This window comes from Hylobates moloch, unplaced genomic scaffold (genome assembly GCF_009828535.3).
Source record: "Hylobates moloch isolate HMO894 unplaced genomic scaffold, HMol_V3 SCAFFOLD_6, whole genome shotgun sequence".
In the NCBI taxonomy this organism is placed as follows: Eukaryota; Metazoa; Chordata; class Mammalia; order Primates; family Hylobatidae; genus Hylobates; species Hylobates moloch.
The window spans coordinates 69265509-69289552 of record NW_026652281.1 but is presented as its reverse complement, the minus strand read 5'-3'; the positions used below and the strand labels follow the sequence as shown (position 1 = coordinate 69289552).

The window sequence follows — 24044 nt, the reverse complement described above, 5'->3', positions numbered from 1 at the left end:
GGGTTCTTGGCTTAAAAGGGCAATTCTAATTCATATATCATTTTGGAAAAAAAACAAAACACAGAATGAATTCAATAGTCTTCAATTGCACAAACATGAAATAAAATAAAAACATCCAGTGTTTATTGAGGCCAGTGAACTAACACTGAGTAGTAAGAGGGGAGGGGATGTCCTAGTGTAGAAGCAAGAGTAAATGTGACCTGTCCTGAAAGAGGAGCCTAAAGAATCTAACACAAGGCAAAGAAGACAGGACCGATAAGGGAGGCAAAAAGAAAACAGAAAACAAAGAAGAGAGGTGTGTGGGGGAGAAAGGCAAAGGGAGAGGTGATAGGAAGGAGTAGGAGGGAGAGGAGGAAGAATCTTTTATCAGGCAGGATATTCGGGGAGTATTTACAAGCCATTTTTTTCTTTTTACCCTGTCTGTCTCACTGCTTGTCAAACTTTTCCAAAATTAGGTGAGGCCAGTGGGGTGAGAGGGATAGAATGAAGCTCAGAGTAACTGGGGCTTAAGCATCATTTAACGCCTGACTGTCATAGGCACTTAACTAAACATGTGCTGTTCTGTTTTCCAGTTGTCCAGGCTGCCTCTTCACTTTTACCAGAGCTAATTAATAGCAGTATTAGCAGCAAGATTGAGATCCCTGGCTTTGGAGCCAGACTAAATGGGCCAGCTCTCCTAGTTCATAACTCTGTGACCGTGGGCATTTTACTTACCCTCTGTTTTCCTACTGATAAAATCAGTAAGTGCCTCAGAGTTTTTTTTCTGGATAATTATATGAGATAGTACATTGAAAGCCCATAGTAGGGTCCCTGGCAGATAGTAAGGTCTCAATAAATGTTAGCTATTATTATTATTATCATCATATAGTAGTTATTGAAATTACACAGTTAAGGCAGTGGTTTTCAAACTTTTAAGGACAAAATCTTCCTTCCAAACAAACTCTATGCAGCTGCCCAACAGAGGTGGCCAATGTCCACCTTGGTTCACCTTTGGGAGTCTCCAGAGGTCCCTCCAGCTCCATGGACCCTAGGGGGATGCTGGTGGCCCAGGGCACTCTGCTGGATGCCCCCATGTGGGTGTAGGTACATGTGGGGAGTGAGGGGACCTGGGAGCCACGCCAGCTTTGGGGAGGAAGGGGCTGGCTTGTGGGTCTAGATTATAGACCTTTCACAGGCACTGTGCCTTTCACGGGCACTGCCACCCCTTGGGGCCTGTGCAGCTCTGCCAGCGTGTACCAAAGAAGAGTAAAATAGGGAGGCCTGACCACCATTAAATGTTGCCCTCATTCCCTCATTTCTGAACTTGAACCTGATTGCCGCGTTTTTCTTTTACACCCTCACTACTTACTTAGAATCTTGTCTGTCCTTGGTGAAATTCTTACAACACGAAACAGGAGTGTTGGGAAAAATATGCCAGACATGAAGCTAATCAGAAAAAGGTGAGGAAGAATATTACAGATGTTATTTATTACCTACAGGGGACAAATCGAAATGCTCATAATTTTTATATATCCACTCCACATGACGTATTTCAAATGAATCTTAAGTCTATGATTTTCAGTTTACAAAGTCAATTTCTCTGACACCTACTCACTCAGTTCATATTTGATATTTTAAAAGTCCTAGTGAAGAAAGAGCTTTGATGTGGCTTACTCGGCCTAGACAGAGTTCAAATGTTAATCATTATTGCATTGTGCATAGTAAGTATTCAGAGAATGTGCTGCTGTTACAGGGAACTTCGACAATTGGTTAATGTCCGACATCAGCCAGGAGTGTTGATTGAGCAGTGTAAACCAAAAACAACAGAAAACAACCATTCAACGAATCCTCAACTCATGACCATTGGAGTAAATTAAGCCACCTATACCTGAAATAGGTTGACGAGAGCTCTTCTCATGCTTTGGTTTAAATCGAGTCTTGAAAAAATAACTTATTTCATATTATTCATTTACTTACTAAACAAATACCTATTTTGTTGATCACTATATGTGTTAGACACTAAATCTTTAGAATGAGTAAGCTGGAGTCCAGCAGGTAATAATAAAATAATTTTGTTTAACTACCATAAATTATAAAATAGTGGAATAAACACTTGTTGCCTGAATAAATAAAATGCACGAAGTGCTAGGAGATTCCAAAACACATACCAAATCCCCAGGAGGATGCAGGAAGAGCCCTATGGATGGGCCAATGCAATAGGTAAAGAAAGAGTGACAAATATGATCAAGGCACAAGGAGGGTCTCTCTTTTTGAAATTTTCTTCTTTCTAAGGTGTCCTTCCCCTTTTCAGTCTCTAAGTGAGACAATGCGCGCAAAGCACTTGCTGTAGTGCTTGGCACAGAGAAAATGCTCCATCTGGGTTAGCTCTCATTTCTACCTGCCATTCTTTTTTTTTTGACGGTGTCTCGCTCTGTCACCAGGCTGGAGTGCAGTAGCACAATCTCGGCTCACTGCAACCTCCTTCCCCGGGTTCAAGTGATTCTCCTGCCTCAGCCTCCGGAGTAGCTGGGACTACAGGTGCATGCCACCATGCGCAGCTAATTTTTGTATTTTTTGTAGAGACGGGGTTTCACCATGTTGGCCAGGATGCTCTCGATCTCTTGACCTTGTGATCCGCCTGCCTTGGTCTCCCAAAGTGCCGGGATTACAGGCACGAGCCACTGCGCCCAGCCTCTACCTGCCATTCTTTCCAGCCTCATTTGCTTATTCTTTTTTCGCTGTTCATCTCTTCAATGTTTTCATTCCTCTAGTTTCCATGCCCAACATTTTGCTGGGTATTCTAGACTCCAGAATCTTATCTCTAACCCAGACTGTTCTTTTATGTATCCAACCATAGTTCCTCTAGCCCGGGCGAACCTGCACAGGAAACAAAGCCCAGCCTTCTCACTTCCTTCTCACATCACTCCTTCAATGGTGCTCCACTCCTGTATTTCACATAGGGATATTGACATCCATCTCCTGGCCTTGGCCATCAAAACAGGTTCAACCTCTTCAGCTTGCCTCTCCTTGTATCCACCATGGACAATAGCTTACCTACTCTCGCTGGCTCCGTCACCTTTCTGCTGCCCCCATGAGCCATCCTGCTTTTTGGGGTAAGGGGAGGAATCACAGAGATCCTGTATATTCAGCTGCCCCTAAGATAGCTTTATGGGTAACCCCCCTCTAATGTCCGATGTGCACTGCCAAGTCCTGGGCTCCCAAACTGGGTGCCTTGTCTCCACTTCTTCTGGCTGTATTTAAGGTGGAAAAAATATACGGACTGAGAAGAGAACAGGGAGGAGGATGGAATTCTGGAAAGAAACACTATTTGAAAGGCAAAGCATACGGGAAGAGGCCTCTAAAAGGCTGAGAAGGAGGAGTTAGACTAGAAGAAGGCCTCAGAAGCCAGGGAAGATACTCCATGGAGAAAATGGTTAATGTCAAAGAGAGGGAACGTATGAGAAAGCAGGAAAGGAGATAACTGGATTTGGCAACAGGATGTTATAGATGATGTGGAGACAGAAAATGCACTGAGCTTTTAACATATAATGGCCATAATAAACATGAACTTGCGGATCTGATGAGCTGGTAACAACAAAGATAAGACTGGAAGAAAACCAAGTATTTTTTTCTAATCATCCTCCAATTAAAGTGACAACAGACAGCCATCTCCAGTTCTGGCACCAGCAGATGCTAATCGAATACAGAACTAGGGCCACCACTGAATTCACATTTTTGGTCTGTCTCTCTCTAAATATACGTTTTTTTAAAGTAATTGGTAGAGTCTGTCAACAAATGGTTATAAATAGGCATTGTGTGTAAGAAACAAAAAAAAAAGGGAAACTAAACCCAAAATATTCCTCTTCAGCCTGTGATTATGATGATGAGCATGGCCCAGACTGAGTCTCTGGCAAGGGATGAAAGGAGAAAGACCCCCCTGCCCCCAACATGGCATTTAGTGCAATCCCAACCACAAAGCCTCACCATCCAAAACGCCTTGCTGAAGGCTGGGCTCACCCTGTGTTGTACAGTTCATATTCCGGCGTGCAGGAAAGACGTGTCTAGGCTCTGAGCACATTTTTGGATAAGGATGAAATAATGTTCATTTAATACTTAATTTGGAAAAACGGCCCTGCCCACAGAATCAGCCTTTTAATGGCTGTCAGGTGGGCCTGCCCCCTCCGGGAAGCTTGGTGATGCCATCCCTCCTGACCCCGGGAGCCCATACTGGGATAGCAGTGGCAACAATTACAGTGCAGAAAACTGAAGCTGGCTGGCGTTCTTCCAAGGGCAGCCCTCCACAACATTGCTATCCATGGCCCAAACCCAGGCATGTTACACAAACCCTGTAATCACTGACACGAGGGCCACTAGGTGATGCTTGCCAAAGGTAAAAAAGCAAACATTTGAGACAACTCTTTCTAGCCTCCTCTAGTTCTTGGCAGCAGCCCCTGAAAGTAAGGATGTTTTATATTTTGAGAAGTTATCAGGGTCTCACATGAACTAGGATTCAGAACACAATTTCTCTTTCCAATGAAAACTGGAAACACATCTGAGACAGTAAGCAAAGATGGTTTCTTAGCTCTACAATTGACTTAGAATGAAATATGGAGGAGTTGCCACCCAACTCTTCAGAGCAGCTTTGAAAAGGTTCAGCTTCAGAGGGCACCCGCCTCAAGTGCTCAACAATCTGTAGATGCAGATTTGAATTTGGCAGCTTGATTATGGAGCTCAACAGAGAGACATCCTGAGATTCCTGAAGCCTCAGTCCTCTCTCAAACAATCCACGTTAACTTTCACATCCATAATCCCAGCGTGCTTCCTGAGAAATGCCAACCGTTAGACACTTCAGCCACATCCATGAAATGACTCACTTGAGGGGCAGAATCTGAATCTGTGCTGGATGCTCATCATCACTGGCCATCAGAGAAATGCAAATCAAAACCACAGTGAGATACCATCTCACACCAGTTAGAATGGCCATCATTAAAAAATCAGGAAACAACAGGTGCTGGAGAGGATGTGGAGAAACAGGAACACTTTTACACTGTTGGTGGGACTGTAAACTAGTTCAACCATTGTGGAAGTCAGTGTGGCGATTCCTCAGGGATCTCGAACTAGAAATACCATTTGACCCAGCCATCCCATTACTGGGTATATACCCAAAGGACTATAAATCATGCTGCTATAAAGACACATACACACGTATGTTTATTGCGGCACTATTCACAATAGCAAAGAGTTGGAACCAACCCAAATGTCCAACAACGATAGACTGGATTAAGAAAATGTGGCACATATACACCATGGAATACTATGCAGCCATAAAAAATGATGAGTTCGTGTCCTTTGTAGGGACATGGACGAAACTGGAAAACATCATTCTCAGTAAACTATCGCAAGGACAAAAAACCAAACACTGCATGTTCTCACTCATAGGTGGGAATTGAACAATGAGAACTCATGGACACAGGAAGGGGAACATCACACTCCGGGGACTGTTGTGGGGTGGGGGGAGGGGGGAGGGACAGCATTAGGAGATACATCTAATGCTAAATGACGAGTTAATGGGTGCAGGAAATCAACATGGCACATGGATACATATGTAACAAACCTGCACATTGTGCACATGTACCCTGAATCTGTGCTGGCTAGCTGAGTCTGGAGAGACTCCCTCCCTAACAGTCAGTTTGTCTCTTTTCCTTCCCCTGATGCTGGTGCTCGCCTACTCACATGAAGGATGACGTGTACAGCAAAATCCTACTTCTGAACCTGCATACGGAAAACCAATTAAGATGGGGAGAAAAATGAAACAGAACTGAATTTCCCATCTGACTCAAACGAGAATGTTTAGAATCAGGCAGATTTAGAAATAGAATGAAGGGGCCTGCTATCATAGTAGAGGCTCATTTTACTAGAGGATGGTACCCTACAAAGGTGTAGGTGAGCAGAACCCCACAGAGTCAAGGCAGATTTTGAAGCTTTGGCTGGTTGATCTGATGCCCTCTCCTGGCTCTCATAGGGTTTGGCAGATGAAAAATCTGGATAGCAGGGAAAATTTGAAAGACGGAGCCCCAGGGCAACACCCCTACACCTTGTGACCAACCTCTTTCTTGGGGAAAGAAGGAGTATGAATGAAAAAGTGGGAGTATTTGTAAGCAAACACTCTGTGACAAACCCGGAGTTGGCTTCCTGAATGAGCAAAAGAAGCAAAGTAGGGGCCAGGCATGGTGGCTCACGTCTGTAATCCCAGCAGTTTGGGAGGCCGAGGCAGGCAAATCACTTGAGGTCAGGAGTTCAAGACTAGCCTGGTCAACATGGTAAAACCCCATTTCTACTAAAAATACAAAAATTAGCCGGGCGTGGTGGTGTGCACCTGTAGTCCCAGCTACCCAGGAGGCTGAGGCGAGAGGATTGCTTGAACCCTGGAGGCAGAGGTTGCACTAAACCACGATCACGCCACTGCACTCCAGCCCGGGTGACAGAGCAAGACTCAATTTCAATTAAAAAAAAAAAAAGAAGAAGAAGAAGCAAAGTAGGAAGCTGTGCACAGAGGCTGGAGGAGCACTCACAGACTCCCCTCCCCACCGTGCATTTTACCCAGACCTCTGTTTGGGGCTGGAGTTCCCAGAAAAAGCACTTCCCCTTAACTGGCCAAGACTTTGCATTTTAGAGGGGGTTATATATTAAAACAACAATAATAACAAATCAACAAGAATTTTTTGAGCATCTGCCATGTTTAAGAAACTGTGTAAGGTGTCACAGGAATTACAGAAAAACATTAAATTAATTAATTATTTTTTTGGAGGGTGTGCAAGGTACTGTTTTAGATACCAGGAAAAGTATCTCTACTTAAGAAGCTTAGAATGAATTGGGAGAATAAATGTCAATGAAAGGCAATACATGATAAATGCCAAAGGAGTGGTAAGACACCATTTAATTTAAGCATTAATTACTTTGAAGAGTAAGTACTACAGAACTCCAGAGATGGAAAGTCTATTTCTGGTTGGTTGGAGGGGAGACTTCCTAGAGAAGGTGAGACTTAGGGGATGAAGCTTGCACTTCATCAGTAGAATTCAATAGAATTCAGAGAGGAGGATGAGCAGGAACAGGACATCCCAGGCAGAGTGTGGAACAGTACAAGGTGAGAATTCACCAAGTTTGTTTGGACTCCAGATAGTTGAGCACCCTGGCTGGCTTGAGGAGGACAAAGTAAGAATTGTTAGGAAAAGTTGGGTTGCATTAGTACCTCCAACATATAGAGGTTAGAACTTTATTCAGTAGGTAATTGGAAGCAAGTAAAATTTTTTTAGCAGGGATGAAAGGCATGTTTTAGAAAGATACATCTCCACGTTCATTATACTCTGATTACTAATTAAGTTTCTAGGATGACCTAATAGTACGAAAAAGTTGCTCTATACAACAGCCAGGAATAACTCTGTCACTGGAAGGGGATAGTCTACGTTGTAAATATGTAAATTAGCATTCTGTATCAGAGCAGAAAGAAACCAGTTGAAGAGCTTAGTCGGGCAAGTACCGAACCAGTCCAGGGTTGGATTGGTCAAGTAAGTCTAGATGATGAATAGAGCAGGAAAAAGGACTGCTAGGTCTGGAATGGCATCACTGGAAGAACACGTGAGAGATGTTGCTTTTGGAGGGAGATGAACTGCATGACATGAGCAATTGAATGTGTAGGTTTAGAAGTGCTGATGGATTTGCCACAGGTGCACTCTCACTCACACTCTTCAGTGCACTAGGAATAAAGCTGAAACTGCAACATGGCCCCCAGGGTCTGCGTCATCTGCCCTGTCTCCTTCTTGGAATCACACTCTGACCACATTTCTCAGCCTCCCTTGCAGTTGGGTGTGTGTCGGTGGAATGTGAGTGGGGTTGGGAGCACCACTTGCAGGCAGGCCTGAGCCCAGAAAACCCTCTCATGCACAGCCTTCCATGCAGAGAAGCATGCTGGCCTTGGCAGCTCATTAAAAATGGCAGAGCTGCAAAATGAAAGGACCTGTGGTCTCCAAGACACTTCTTTGAACAGGGATGTCTAACTGCTCAGGAATATCTAGTTTGCACTTTCTGCGAATGAGAAATAAATGTCTATACTGTTTGAATGTCAGTTTTGGTTTGTTCCAGCAGCCAGCATTATCTTAACTAATCTGTCATTCTCCCAGTCTCATCTCACCCCACTGCTCTCACTGTGTATGTTCCAACCACACTGGTTTCCTTCAGTTCTTTGGACACACTAAGCTCTGTTCATCCAGTCTAGCCCTTCCCTGCTGCAAGGGTCTTTGTGTTAGCTCTTTCCTCTAGCCAGAGCACTTTCTACAATTCCTTGCCTGATAACTCCTTTTCCAGGTCTCAGATCAAATAACACTTCCTCAGAGCAGCTATTTTTTGACCTCCCAAATTAAATCAGGGCAACACCTGTTCATCTTCCATAACACGTCTTACAATTTATCATTATATATTCACTTAATATATTTAATATTATTTAAATTATATTTGTTAAATTAAATTAAATATATTTAATACATGTCTCCCTAGAAAAGTATATGATCCAAAAAAAGCAGGGATCATGACTCTTGTTCACCAGTGTACTGTTCATTCAGCACCTAGCACCGTGTGGATGTTTGAGAAATATTATAGAATAAATGAATGAACTGGAGTGCTGCAGTCACAGTTAGATTTGAGAATGATTGCAATAGGGACAGATAGAAAGTGGAGAGAACAGAGCAGCAGGCTGAGAAACAGCCCTGGGAAACACACACTAGGGTACAGCATCTACCTTCCACCCCTAAACAGAGGCCATGGAGAAGAATAAAGTTTAGAGAGGAGAAACTAAGTAGAGAGATAAGTATTATAGAATGAAGAGCACTCAAGTTCTCAAGGGGCCTTAGACATCATGTAACCTGAGCTCCCCTTTGCATAGATGAGGAAATAGAAGTAAAGTTCCCTGGCTTAGCTAATTGGTGTCCACGGTGGGGTGGCCATACTAAAAATGTTAGAATTGTTCTGTTTGCATTGATACCTGAGAAGGAATAGGATCAAAGTCTTTAAATGTGTGGCCAGGATAAACCTGTGGTCCTACTGCCAGATTTAAGGGGTGCCTTGTGAAGGTCTCATAATGGACTTATATGAACCAATGTCTCCTAAGATCTCAACTCCAGGATATTTCCTCCTGCAGGGATTAAAGAGAAGGGGGACTGTTTGAAAACATGAGGAAGGGACATCTAGGTCATTATTTGGTTGTGTTTGCTCTCCTTCAAGTGAAACACTTATCTGAATGCAATAAAGAGGCTTCTTCAGACAGACGAAGAGCAGGCCCTGTGGGCCATGGAGAGAGTCAGTTTCCTCCCCGGTGGAACTCATCTGCTTTCCCGGAGAGTGTTTTCACTTCCATGTTGAAGCTGGAGCTCCAGCCTCCTGACAGACAATTCTCCCTAGCACACTCCCCTCTGCACTAGGGACGGCCGCCTCTCGTATTAATACAATTAAATTAGCCCATCAGTTCCCTGGTATCCTTTGAACACTTGAGAGAAAGTCGGCAGCTTATTGGGGCTTTTCCAAGAGAAATATGTGCTACTAAAAAGTGATTTCTACACACATCCCTCCCTCCCTTGATCAGGAGGTAATTACTAGGCTACGAAGGCCGCTGAAGCTGAGGCCTGGCAAAGCCAAGTGTGTGCTGCTTTCTGACTGCCAAAGGGAGCAGACAGAGCCCTGGCCTTGCTCCACTGGGGCCTGCACCACTCTTGCAAGCTTCCATGAGTGAGGTCAGTGGCATCCAAGTTCCCACAGAAACAGTGCTGGTCTCCTCAGCTGGAGGGCTTGATCAGCCATCTGCTTCCCTGCTCAGGCTGCTTTCCTAGCTGATCCAGCCCAGAGCCCTTGCAGAGCTACAAATGATGCGAGTGCTACGAAGACCAAAAGTCTTCTCCCATGGGATATAGTAATGTATTCGTTACTTCAACAAATATTTATTGAGCATCTACCCTGCACCTGTGCTGGGCTAGGAACTGGTTTTATCCCATTTGATGATTATTTATTGAACACCTACTTTGTACTAGAAGTTGTACTCCAGTGCTATTCCCTGCAGGCAAGGAGCTGGAGGTCTGGTCAAGGGCCTATTTGTTGTTTCAGTGCCCTTGTTCTCCCACCCGAGGGCACCTGGCAGAGCTAGACAGGGCCCCTGGCAGTCCTGCTGAGTCAAAGGTATAAGCAGGCACCCAAATGGCTCTAACAGTCTTCAGCCATTAACGTTCTTTAGTTTCAAGGAGCTCACATAAGACACAGGCACAGTGAGGCTCTTGCAAAATGAAACAAATACCAGGGAAGAGAAGTCTCTCAGGATTAGCAACTACTCACTGCAGATGTAACCAAAATGTGGAATGAAAAAAAAAAAAAGATCCCTTCAGACTCAGTTTCTGTGGGAAAAAAAAAAGTGTTTCACTTCAGCTCAGCACGATTTTTAAAAAATCAAAACTGATTCAATTCCCTTATCCTTTCCTTGCCACCCCATCCAAACCACCCTATCATTGAGGTTAGAGGACTTACTTGGTCAATGTCATCACATAAGCCTCTCTTAAGGAAAAAAAGTAGAGAGTAAGTTTAGAGAGGATGGGAAGGTTGGGAACTGCCTACTGTTATATGACAGAAGAAATGGAAACCACTGTACAATTCTAACTTATCAAGCAGGGCGAAAACACCACTAGGAGCAAAAGGGAGAGAGCTCAGAGGGATCAGGAGAAATCTTTTGACATGGCAGATAATTAAGACACTAAAACTAACAACCAAAGGCAGAAAGTCAAGCTGTAATTACCCAAATGCTTTCAAAGCCTGGAGAGGAGACAAAAATGGGTAGTTCCTACTTTAACCAACGCGGATAGCCTGGTAGGGACTGTCCTTTCTGTCCCCAGCATGGTTGGCTGCAGTCATTGGCCTCTGACCTCCCAGCTCCCGGACAGTGGCCATTATACCTGTGCACGCTGAGGGAATGGGGAAATGCTGCCCCATGCTCCATGCATCTTCCAGGTCCATGGCAAGTCTCCTATAAAATCAAGGCCACTTGAAGGCAGGGACTACCCATTCAAGCTCCTTTTATATTACACATAGTACTTTGCTCAGAAAGAGTCACGTGTATATTTGCCAACCAGATACCATTAGCGGGGACACAGCATCTGGCTTCCAGGGTTTAGTGATAGCAACACATAAGATACTGTTTCTTACAAGTGGGAAGTTCCTCATAGACTTACTCAAATGAAAGCACACTGGAGAGTGAAACAGAGACCCCAACCGACCAACGTTGTCATGTCATAATCACATTTCCCAGGGGCTGCTGAAAACACCCAGCCTTTTTCTAATAATTGCGGAGTCGCATAACAAGCAAAAGGCTTAATCCTACAGTGCCATCAAGTTTACCTGCACGCGGAGTTACTTTCCACTTATCTGTATGGAGAATCTGCCATATTAGGGGCATATCAGAGCATAATTCAGCCATGAGGCACGCAGGCAGCTATAAGACATTATCAGAACCTACACTGTAGTGATTTTATACCAAGTATGTGAAAATTTAATAAGATTAGAAGGAAAACAAAATGAGGTTGTTAGGAAGAAAGATGTCTTTCTGTTTCTATTCGTTATTGTTACTTCTAATTGTTTTCCCTTCTATCCACCCTCCACCACTCCAGGAAGAGGCCACTGGAGGCTCTTTCACTGCTTTCCACAGAGGTAGGAACCATTTCTGAGAAAGCAAGGCTCACTCGTCTCAGCACTGGGTGTTTCTGGTCCTCTCTGACCTTGACTAGAAAAACAAGCAGGAAAGAGGAGGAATGATAATAAACATATGGTCAGCATGCCTTTGTCTTCTGATAAGAAAAGTGGCTGGATGAGCAGGAATGTCCAGTGGAAGCAAATTTAAAGTTTTTGATTATCATCGACCGAGCAGCCGGGTGGCTCTGTGGGCTCTGGGGCACAGTCACACTTAGACATGATGCCTGCGGAACCGGTCACGGTGCCGAACCCCAGGCAAGGAGCACTTCAGGGGAGCAGTTAATCACTGCTGTGGAAAGAGCAACACCAGGCACAGGCACTGTGAGCTTGGGCTCCCGGAGTCCCCGCCTTGTTGCTTTCTAGCTGTGCGGCCTTGGGGGCAAATCGCTTAACTTTCTAATATTTTACTTTTCTGTAAAATGAGACCAATACTACCACCTACCTTCATTGGGTTTCTGTGAGCGTTAAATGCACTAATGTGCGACAAGTGCTGAGCAATAAAATAGAGAGAAAATAGGGTGGCCTTTATTGTTATTATTATAAAATCTGTTCTGGATTACCTTCCTCTCTAACACCCTAGTGTGTAAGTTAGGAACTAAAGGGATGACAATAATCAAACAAAATTAACCCATATGCAGAGAAAATACAAAACAATAACAAAGTCACAGTGTCCCCTGGCATGTGTAACAACTGTATACCTGAAGGATGTCATAGGCTGTTAATATGTAAAGATCTTTAGAGATCTTCTGCATGCAACATGCAGTATCAGATACCATCAGAGAAATAGTAATATCTTTCATATGAACAACCATCATTTACTGAGATGGCCCCCTTCAGAAACTTACAGGAAACAAAATATGATTCCTGGACTGGCACTTCTCCTCTGGATATATTACAGGATTGATGCTTTCAGCCTCCTGTATCCGTGCAACTGGATTTTAAAGCATTTGTAGGTCTGTGCAGCCACACCACACTGTTGCCTCCTATTAAGTTCCTAGTCAGCCACTCCTCCTCACCCTGTGCTTTGCAGGTGGCCCACGCACAGCACTCCACATTGACCCGATGACATTCCGGCCTATTAGATTCGCCTCATTATGCTCCACCATCAGCTTCTCCTGGATTCCGACTTCATCGTCTCCATATTCATGATTACTCATAGGCCCTCTGGCCTCTAGAATGTGATAAATATGGTTTTGGTAGCTTCCTTCAAGTCACACCACTGGAAAGTGGCATGTGGATAGGAAGCTAGACAAGACGGTTACCTCAAATGGGCAGACATCCCCAAAAACTCTACAGTTCCATTTAAGACTCCACCAGCAGGCATGCTCTCACCATGCTTACTCTTCCGCTCCCTGTCACCTCCAATTAGCTACACTTTCTCCACTCTCCTGCAACCATATCTGTGGTCTGCACTGGCAGAAAGCTGCGCCATGAAGGTGGGAAATGGCTGAAGACAATACAGTGAGCGCAGAGCATTCCGTGTTGGGGTGTGGTGATGGAAGGGGTGTTTTGGGAACACAAGGATGGTAGAAATAAGGCCAAGAAAAAATCCACTCTGAAAAATGTTAAGCTACTGGACTTAAGAGCTTCTAGTCTCCCTCCTTAAGAGTGAGACATAATAGAAACATTTGAGAGAGTCAATAATCCAGGGCCAAGCCTGCCCTCCACATTTTATGTTCCCAGTTGGTTGGTGGTCCCCAAGCTCTACCAGATAGCACATCTTCATCAGTTGGCTTCCAAGTTGATTTAGTCATATGAAAGTGTCTTTCTTTTAAAATGCTCCCATTCTGGCTGCCTTGGATACAGGCACAGTGAAAATGGCACATTTCTCTTCTACAGCCTCAGGAAGGCATACTCCTCATTGGAGGGAGGCAAGTGATTCACCTCAATGGAGCCTAAGCCCAGGCAAGGAGCACTTCAAGGGAGCCTGTTTCCAGTACCATATGCTGCTCCCCACCCCTTCCTGAGCCAATGGGAGGAAACGCATCTAATTTCCAAAGCCTTTTAAACATATCTGAGGAACCTTAAGGGAAGGCCTTTTAAGAAGGTACCAAAAGGGTAGATAGAACAACAATTTGGACCCTCTTCTCTAACTAGGAAATCCTCAGAGGTAACCTAGGGTGAGGAAAAGGGACAATAAAGCAAATCCAAGAAACGAGGGGATGAGAACAAAATACTGTTTCCCCTTAATCTCTCAAATACTTAAAAAACACCTTGTCATGAAAAATGTCAAACATGCACAGAAGTAGACTGAGCGGCATAATAAACACCATGTACCCAACAGTCATCAACTTGTGGCCAATCTTCTTTATCTTTACCTCCCATCCCCTCCTCCCCATAATTATTTCCAAGCAAATTCCAACCATCATATTTCATCTGTAAATATTTTGGCATATATCCCTAAAAGACAAGGATCCTTAAAAAAATAAACCCCTCATAATCATGATACTATCATATTAGTAGGAATTTAATGTGCAAAGATGAGCAATGTTTCCTAGAACATTCACAATAAGTCCCTAATAGCCTCCCATTTCTAGTTAGTGTTCAAATGGTCTGACTCCACATGGTTTTTAAGCCACACTTTTCTGATGACGAGGCCTGCATGACCTCCTGGGTGGCTGGGAGGATGCTGTTCTAGAGCACGTAGCTGGCACAGGGTAGCTCGGCATGCTCTCCGGGCACATCCTGTACTGGGTGGAGTGAGATTCAGTTCATGTTGCACTTACACCTCCCCGCACACAGAAGCACTCCCACTAAAGCATTTCCCTGATTTCCGGAGCCACAGGCAGCTTCAGAAGTCCAAATACTTTTGAAGGCCACAAGGGACCCATCTTACTCTCAGCCTTCAAGACAGGTCAGCACTCCTGCCTCCACTGGTGCCCCCACCCTGTTTACAGTGACGCTGGAGGGACATAGGATGGCCCCCTGGGCTCCCTCTGCTCGGGTCAACGATGTATGACTTTTTGCTGGACGTGGGGTGGGTAGGGCAGCACACAGCAAGATGTCAGTATGTGTTAGCTGTGCCATGTGCCCTATTTTTGATTTCTCAACTAGTCAGAGCTAAGATGTTAATGAAATCTACAGGCTTTCATCTCAGATAACGGATTTGCAAAACAGACATGTATAAATGACAAACTGTGTTTCAGGCACTGTGCTGGGAGGGGTACAGAGATGAATGGACAGATGTCCAGGTCCCTGTCTTGGACAGATTCAGCATCTAACAAAGAATGTGAATAAATAACTCTAACATAATGGGCTAGAGGTGCATAGAACACGCTGAGCGGGCACCGAGGGAGTTGCAATCAGAATGCAATCCTGCCAGGAAAGGTGGTGGTCAGAGTGGCTGGGAAGGCCTTGCCAAGGAAGGTTACATTTCAACTGGATCTCAAAGAACAAGCCAGATTTTACCAGGCAGAGAAAGGCAGGAAAGGTCACTTGGGCAATGGGAACAGCATGAGGAAAAGCATGGCAGCACATTGGTGGTGTAGGTGTCTTGTGACAGAGCTTTCGGCACATAACACAGTGTCTCTCTTCTCTGTCTACAACAAAGGCCAGCCCCGTGGAGAGCTAAAAAGAGTGAGGAACAACAAGGAGACAGATGATCCTGGAGCATATTCAGGGAGGAGGGCAGGAGCCAGGTCTGGCTCAGCTCCCCAAGTCAGCAGCACTTCTTGCCTTCAGCTGAAGCTGGGAGACTCATCCTATGGTCAGGCTGAGGGCCGCCAGAGCCTGCGGCCAGGCCTAACACTAGGCAGAGGCGACTCTGCAGCTGTCTGCTCACACTCACTGCCAGTCACTCTTCACTCCGCTTTCCTGCTCTGAAAATCACATCCTGGCAACCTGCCCATCAGACCTGGAGCCAGCCTTGCTCTCTCCACTGCAGGCCTGTAGGCCTGGCCTTGAACCCCAGCCTGCTGACACGCTTCTCAAGCTACAGGCCCATTGCTTTGGCCCTCTAATTCTGGCTGACCATGGGCCACAGAGAGGAATAGGTGGCAGCTGATGCTGGCAGTTGTAGACTGCACAAGCAGGACCCATCTCTGGGCCCTTTCCATCAAGCCTGGTCTGGTGGCCAGTGTGGTGGGCACCCCACTAGACCCCTTGATCCAGTAGTGAGTTCCAGAAGAAAAGGCACAGCTCCAAAGCTCATCTGGAGCAAACTCTGTTCTCCTAATCTCCATTCACTTCTCAAATTTCCTGACCCCCTCAAGCTTCACTGGCCTCCTAGTACCTCCCTACCAAAGGAAAGGTTAAGTGGTCATTTCTTTAACTCTCATTTCTCTTTAGGGGACAGAGCCTGCTATTCAGGGCATCAGGGAAGCAGGGGAAATAAGGATGGGAGTGATTAAGTGCATGTCCAAAACCAGCTGTCTGATCTCATGACTTTCCTGTACCCTTGGTACAAGTGCTCCAGAGAGAACTGAGTTGTAAAATGACAGGTAAAAACAGCACAGTGAAAACCCTTCTTGCTTTGAACAGAAAATGCACTTGGTGCCTGTGAGTTATTTGTTTCTCATTTGCTTTGGAAAGATATTGTCTAGAGAATTTGGAAACCTACATCCCATTTCAAAAAGCAGACCAGATTTCTGCTGACATTTAGTTTGGCAGGGGGTAGAGTTTGTCTGTTTTTGCCATGAGAGCTCGTTTTCTGGGGGACACACCACACGGTTCTAATTCTAGATGCCAACAAAGCTGCGCCTTTAACCATGAAACTTGAATTAGCATTGAATGGCTTTTGAGTTTTTATTTAGGATGCATTTTAAGAAAATACAAGGCCTTCCAGCTGCAAACAGTAAGCGCCACCAGGGACTATGTGAGTTAAACATCTTTAGGATCTGTAGTCAGCCTTCCTGTGCTTTGGGAGTTTCAGGAACTTTCAACCACAGAGTACTGTGTTCAGTTGTATCAGAAAATGACTGGGGTTGGATTTCTCCTAAGCTCTCAAAGGCTTTGAATCTTTGACATAGTGTTGTTAACACAGTTAAATGTTTTCTACACAGAAGGCTTACTCAATACAACAAATTAGCAATACAAGAAAAGTTAGGTAAAGTTTCTATAGAAAATTCAGATCCTAAAATGTTTGATTAATTTAACAACATGAAAAAATGTCCAGAGCTATAGGTGTGATGAGCTGAAGGCTCCCCCTGCTTTTGGAGGCAGCAGGAGTGCAGTGCAGAAGCATGCGTTTGACACTCACAACTCACTGCCATCCTATCGTCACATTAGGTTTCATCTTTCCAACTGGACTGCAGTTGCTGAGGTTAGCCTCCAAATACTATCCTGGTCTTGCCCCCATTTCCTAGTACAGTGAAACAGTGGATGCTCTGGAATATTTGTTGATTAAATAATTGAGGTCACACATGGATACACTAGAAACTATTTTGCAGGGCAGCATTCTTTCGGTTAGTGGGATTCTGTTCTGGGTAGGGAAGCTGCTTCCCTCATTCTCTCCCTAAGAACCTAAATTCCATCAAGAGGACACAATCAAACCAGCAAGAGAAACTAGTAGGACAACTGAAATTCATCACAGGAGGCCACAAAAGAGTTAATTCAGCTCTGATGTGAGGATTATGAGACAAGAGTATAAGGATTACACACAATGGATTTATAACAGAATACAATTTTTTTTTAAAGGACAAAAGTAGTGACTAGGGACGTTTGTTTCAGATGAAGAAATAACCACGTTAACCTTTTAAACAGTTGCATCTGTGAATTGTAGAGGCTCAACATAAAGCAGATTGCCTACATCCACTGCAGCCATTCTGGCATGAGAAAGTTCTCTTGCCTAAAGCAAAACAGATGTGTGAGAGGAAAAAGCAAAGTCTCTTATGGGTGTATCAACATTCAGAATTATATAGTTATCTCAGGAACTACAGATTGCGTGAAGCAATGAATATGGAATCCTTCCCGTATTTTTTCCCTAAAAACTCAGTATAAAAAGCAGAAACTTAATATTGAAAAAATACTAATTATAAAGGCAGATGAAAAAGTTAACAGTGTATTCACATTTCATCCATACTTTTTTTTCTTTTTGGCCAACTGAACTAATCCTGTACCAGTGATTAAATATTCAGAATTTTTGGCCAAGTGCTGCCGAAGAGAGATCCACTTGACTGTTCAAGCAATTAGAAAAAGTGCCACATCCTTGCATGTGCCTCCAAGCAGGAAAGAGCACATCAGGGACATCTGCATATGTGTTCACATATGGGATTCACAGGCAAATCAACTTGGAAATGGGAAAGTACACAAAGGCTACCCCACTTGAGGTGCAGGTCAGTATTTACAGAGCAGTGGGCAGGTGCTCGGCTGTCTGCTAGGTCCTGGGAAAGGCACAGGAGAAACACAGGCAAGAGCATGGGCACTGAACAGGAAGGAAAACAATACCCTGGAAGGCACAGCCCCCTAGCCCAAAAGAAGAGTATTTACAGTGGGGAGGAGAGGACACAGCATGGACGAAGTCTCAACAAGCAGTCATCCGAAACCAGGCTGGGAAAGTTGTTCAAGGAAATTTCAAGTTTGAATGATATGTAAAATGTGTACATGTAACAGATGACAAGTGGCTACACAACAATCAAGATTAATTTGGTAGAGATAAATGCTAATATGATTAAAATGACCCCAAATATTTGTATTATCACATTATTATAGAAATGAAGTCATATGAATATTCTGTTCAAACACACACACACACACACACACACACACACACACACACACACACATCACAATTTAGCATTAAATGCAGCTTAGAGGGTTTGAAATTGTACTGGTACACATGAGTTTAATAATAATTGATGGGCTGGTGTGGTGGCTCATGCCTGTAATCCCAGCACTTTGGGAGGTTGAGTCAGGTGGATTGCTTGAGCTCAGGAGTTCAAGACCAGCCTGGGTAACATGGCAAAACCCTGTCTCTACAAAATACAAAAAGTAGCCGGGCATGGTGGCATGTGCCTATAGTCTCAGTTACTCGGGAGGCTGATATGGGAGGATTGCTGGAGCCCAGGTGATCGAGGCTGCAGTGAGCCGTGCTCACACCACTACACTCCAGCCTGGGCAACAGAGGGAGACCCTGTCTCAAAAAAATTTATAATAATAATTTATGATAAAAAAGTTTACAAATTATGTGTACAGAGATGGAATAAGTAAATTTCCTCCTCCCTTCCTTCCTTCTTTTTTTCTCTTGCTCTGTCACCCAGGCTGGAGTGCAGTGGCGCGATCTCGGCTCACTGCAACCTCTGCCTCCCAGGTTCAAGTGATTCTCTTGCCTCAGCCTCCCAAGTAGCTGGGATTACAGGCATGTGCCACCCCACCGGCTAATTTTTGTATTTTTAGTAGAGATGGGGTTTCTCCATGTTGGCCAGGCTAGTCTCGAACTCCTGACCTCAGGAGATCCACCCACCTCAGCCTCCCAAAGTGCTGAGATTACAGGTGTGATCCACCGCACCCAGCCAATATATTTTCATGAACAGTTTTTCTACTTATGCAGTTACACAAATTAAACATTAGATATAATCTCCACCTGAAGTCATACAGCATTTATTTAGCACTTTTAAAAAATGCAAGGCCAAGCACAGTGACTCACACCTGTAATCCCAACACTTTGTGAGGCTGAGGTAGGAGGATTACTTGAGTCCAGGAGTTCAAGACCAGCCTGGGCAGCAAAGCAAGTCTCCATCTCTACAAAAACTAAAAAATTAGTTGGGCATGGTAGCACATGCCTGTGGTCCCAGCTATTCAGGAGGCTGAGGTGGGAGGATCACTTGAGCCAGGGAGTTCAAGGCTGCAGTGAGCTGAGATGACGCCCTTGTGCTCATCCTGGAGGACAGAGGGAGACGCTGTCTCACAAAACAAAAAAAAAGCAGTGATTTGTGCTCTAGATAAAGAAGTCATGCAGCACTATAAAAATCTCTTCTCATTTTGTATTTATTATGAGTACTGGCAAAAGAGAGGGTCATCTTCATTTTCTTCTGATTTTTTAAATATAAAATATTTGCTGAAATTGTTTTCTAATACACAAAATTGTTCGGGTGAAAGAAAAAGAACCATAAAACATAAGTACCAAACAGTCTCCAATAAAAACACTTAGATAATAATCCATTTGGAAAGAATGAGCTCCAAATATGGATTTTATGAGTAAACAAAGGTTCTGTATTGCAAAAGTTAATAGACTGTCTTCACATTTAATTTCCTGACCACTTCCTCTATTTGACTCTTCTGTGGCATAGCTTGAGATGTCTGCAAGCCCTGCTACTTCTGAAGGAAAATATACAGAGCAAAAAGACATGCTGTTAATCAAAGACTCTGGCATCTGAATTTAATAATCAGATGCCATTTGGAGTCAATATCGTTTTTCAACAGTGTAACACACAAATCAGTCAGCACATACTTTTCAACAGTGATTAATCTCTTTTTACATGCACATCTGCGATCCCTTATGAAATATTCTTAAAAGCAACCTAATAAGAAAGGAGAAAGAACCTGTGGGTCAAAAAGGATGATCATGAAGCCATGAGATGTTGAGTCAGTCTTTCTCTAAGTCTCTCACCACATAAAGCTTCTGTGCCTTTATTTACATATTTTTCCCAACTGAAACGGTCTCTCCTCTCTTTTAAAGGCCCACTCTCTTTCTTTTTTTGAAGTCTTCAGGGAATTCCATGTAGGAACATTCTTCCTCTTCCCACCTAATATCTCACTGGCTCATCATTTTCTGTTACTCACTTGCTTCTGTAGCACCCACTGTTGGGTGTTGTTCGTTATCTTCATGTATGTCTACCTCCTGTTCCCTAACTCAGTTATATGCTCTTACAGGACAAGGAACTATGGATTATATGCTTTACATGTCTACAGCAACCTTCCTCAAAGTGTGGTCCTTGAATCATCAGAAATTGCTTGGATGTTTGATCAAAATATAGCTCAGAGATCCTGAAGCCGCATGAAGGGAAGGCCTAGGAAGCTGCATTTTCAGCATGCTGCCTAGGTGACTTTAATTCACACCAAGGATTGAGGACCCCTGTATACAAGGACTAAGAGAGTGCTATGAATAGAATGGGTACCAAGAAGTATTTGTTGAATATATAAGGGCACACAAAGTAAAAAACCCCAAAGTAAAATAACAAAACCAACCAAACAAACAAAAAACAATGTGCAAAGTTAAAGGAGTTGGGATTATTTAGTCTTGTGCCTGTAAGTTTAATCACAACCCAATTATCTTTTCATGAAGTTGACTGTACTAAAGCGTTATTTTAAAGAGATTGCTTATTTTCTAGTCGCATGGTTGCTGAATAAGGCAAACGATCTCCCCTAAACTCCTAATTAGAAGACCATAATGGTCATCTTTCCTCTTCTCCACCCTTCCCTATTGACCTTCCCCAAGAATCCTTTCCTTGGCTTTCCTTCTTGTCTCTATTGCTTTTTCCCTGCTTTTTTCTATGAGACTGACTGCTTTTCACTCATCTCACTGTGGCTTGCAGCTTCAAGAATAGAAGAGAGCAGGCCACAAAGACAAATTAGAACAAGACATCCCTCTCTGTACCAGAAAGTGTGACTTGGCAAATGGAGGACAGGCTGTGCCCCTGTGCAGTTAGCAACCTGTGAAACTGTATGTGGCAGCCTGACGAAAAAGGTGGAGGAAAGCATCTGGGCCTACATTTTCCTGAAGATGACTTTTCAAAATTTCTGTTTTTAACTGACTTCACTCTTCTCTATATGCTATTAGGTAATAAGAAAAGTTCCAAACATTATTCACTGAGATGCTCGAAAGTAAGCTGCATGTGCCATATTACTGTAAGACAAGTATAAAGGACTTGCATTTTATTTCCACAAGGAATGAATAAAGGGAAAGGAATTTACTTTTGGGAAAAGGTAACACAAAGAACTTCAGTCTATGAAGGACACAAAGGAATTCTCATCTCCAGAGATATTTTCAAATAATATAAGAAATGACCCATCTGTGGTAGTTTATGGTTGATCTAAGTAAGACAGCCTCCTGGGGCCCCTTCTTTCTTGGAGAAGGCACTTTTCCTATGATGCCAGGTTCCTAGTTCCCGCCTCTTCTGCCACTTCTGCAGGAGCCACCTGAGGCCTTGAGGGGCCCTTTCAGAACCTTGGGTCTGAAGTCATTTCTTATGCCCTGGGTTATCATCTTCAGTAGAAAGTTGGTGGTAGCTACAACAGCAGCGAGCACTCAGGCCAGTCTGTAAAATACACAAAATGACTTTCCTGAAGATATACAGATTTCTCAGAGTACAGTTGTATCTGCATTTCTAGTCCAGGAGATTTCTTACAATCTCACTAGACTGTGAATTCCTAAAGGGCAAGGACTGTCTCCTTCATTATTCTAGTGCCTAACAGGGCGTAGCAAAGAAGGTGCTCAACAAAGACACTTAGTGATTAAAGGGGCTTGATTAGCTCTGTCCGCAAATTCCGCCTCCAAAAGTCCTTCTCTGTTTGGCTCCCGGAGAATATTTCCCTTCTGTGTGTCACTCCCCAGCCCCACCCTCAGTCACAGATTTCTGGTCCCTGAACCCTGGATTTCCAGGTGTCATTCCAAGGTCATGTGGAACCAAGGGCTCCATGATCTTCACTCCCTGGTGTTACTCCTGTGATTATGTTATGTTTGGTGGCAAAAGGAATTCTGCAGATGCCATTAAGGTTACCAATCAGAGATGATCTGCACGGGCCTAACCTAATCACATGAGTCTTTTAAAAGCAGGCAATTTTCTCCAGCTTGTTACAGAAGCAAGATTCTTGTTACAGTTGAGAGATTCTAATTGTGAGAGGGATTCAACAAGAGGAAGCTTCTCCATTGCTGACTTTACCATGAAAGGGTCAATGGGACAAGAACTTGAGAAGCTGAGGGTAGTCCTTGTGGAGACAACAGGGACTTCAGTCCTACAACCACAGCAACTGAATTCTGCCAACAACCTGAACAAGCCTGGAAGAAGGTTCTTCTGCAAAGCCTCCAGTAAGAGCCCAGCCTGACTGACACCTTGAATTCAGCCCTCTGAGACCCTAAGCAGAGAACCCAGTTGAGCCTGCCCAGCCTTCAGACCTACAGAACTGTGAGGTAGTAAACAGGTGTTATTTTAAGCTGCTAAATTTGTGGTAATTTGCTATACAGTGATAGGAAATAAATGCGGCAGCCCTCTGGGCCCTTCTGTAGCAGCACCCTCCTTGTCTTCTGGACTTCAATTCAATCAGTTCTCTACTGGGAGAGATAAAGAATGATCATTAGTAGGCACAAAATAACAACAGCTATGGTGACCACTGTTGTCCTTGTTCACTGACCAATTATCCAACTGCTTCACTCTCTCTGGTTTGTGCTTCCCTCCCTAAACCCACACATCCTTCACAGCTTCCTCTCTGTTCTTTCTCTAGGTGGGCTTTGGCAATTTATGGTAAAAGCCTCTATCCTTGAGCTATATCCTTTATGCTCCCAGGACCCACTCGGCTTCAACATAAGCAAATAGAAATATAAATAAAGACAAATGTATGTGTAGATCCTGCAGAATATCTACAGTAAGGTCTGGGGCAATAAATGGGTGCCTTTGAGTCAGATCTGATTTGAACAGAAATAAGTCAAATTAAGATCTCTGATAGGCTGGGCGTGGTGGCTCACACCTGTAATCCCAGCACTTTGGGAGGCTGAGGGGGGTGGATCACCTAAGGTCAGAAGTCCGAGACCAGCCTGACCAATATAGTGAAACCCCATCTCTACTAAAAATACAAAAATTAGCTGGGTATGGTGCCATATGCCTGTAGTCCCAGCTACTCGGGAGGCTGAGGCAGGAGAATCTCCTGAACCTGGGAGGCAAGGGTTGCAGTGAGCTGAGATTGCGCCACTGTACTCCAGCCTGGGCAACAGAGTAAGAGCGAGACTCTGTCTCAACCCGCCCCCCCCCGCCAAAAAAAAAAAACAAAAAATATCTCTGATATACAACTAAGGGCCGGGCACAGTGGCTTACACCTGTAATCCCAACATTTTGGGAGGTCGAGGAGGGTGGATCACTTGAGGTCAGGAGTTCAAGACCAGCCTGGCCAACATGGTAAATCCTCATCTGTACTAAAAATACAAAAAAATCAGCTGGGCATGGCAGCACGTACCTGTGGTCCCAGTTACTCAGCCAGCTGAGGTAGGAGAATAACTTGAACCCAGGAGGCAGAGGTTGCAGTGAACCAAGATCGCACCACTGCACTCCAGCCTGGGCGACAGAGCAAGACTCCGTCCCCCTGTGCCGCCCCCCAAAGAAAGATCTCTGATATACAACTAAGATCTCTGTGGATCTCTGATA

General features: G+C 44.1%; 1 protein-coding gene across 3 annotated transcripts in view; it reads right to left on the bottom strand.

Moving 5' to 3' along the window:
- The window catches only part of ARSB (arylsulfatase B), a 205026-nt gene that overhangs the window by 17599 nt on the left and 163383 nt on the right, over positions 1–24044 (bottom strand). Inside the window, exon 8 of one of the 3 annotated variants that reach the window (XM_032156986.2) lies at positions 21344–21947. The exons of the other annotated variants lie outside the window; for them this stretch is intronic. Coding sequence (XP_032012877.1) covers positions 21919–21947 — 29 coding nt within the window. The 3' untranslated portion in view covers positions 21344–21918. Of the gene's footprint in view, positions 1–21343; positions 21948–24044 lie in introns of those variants that run through there. 3 annotated transcript variants of the gene reach the window in all.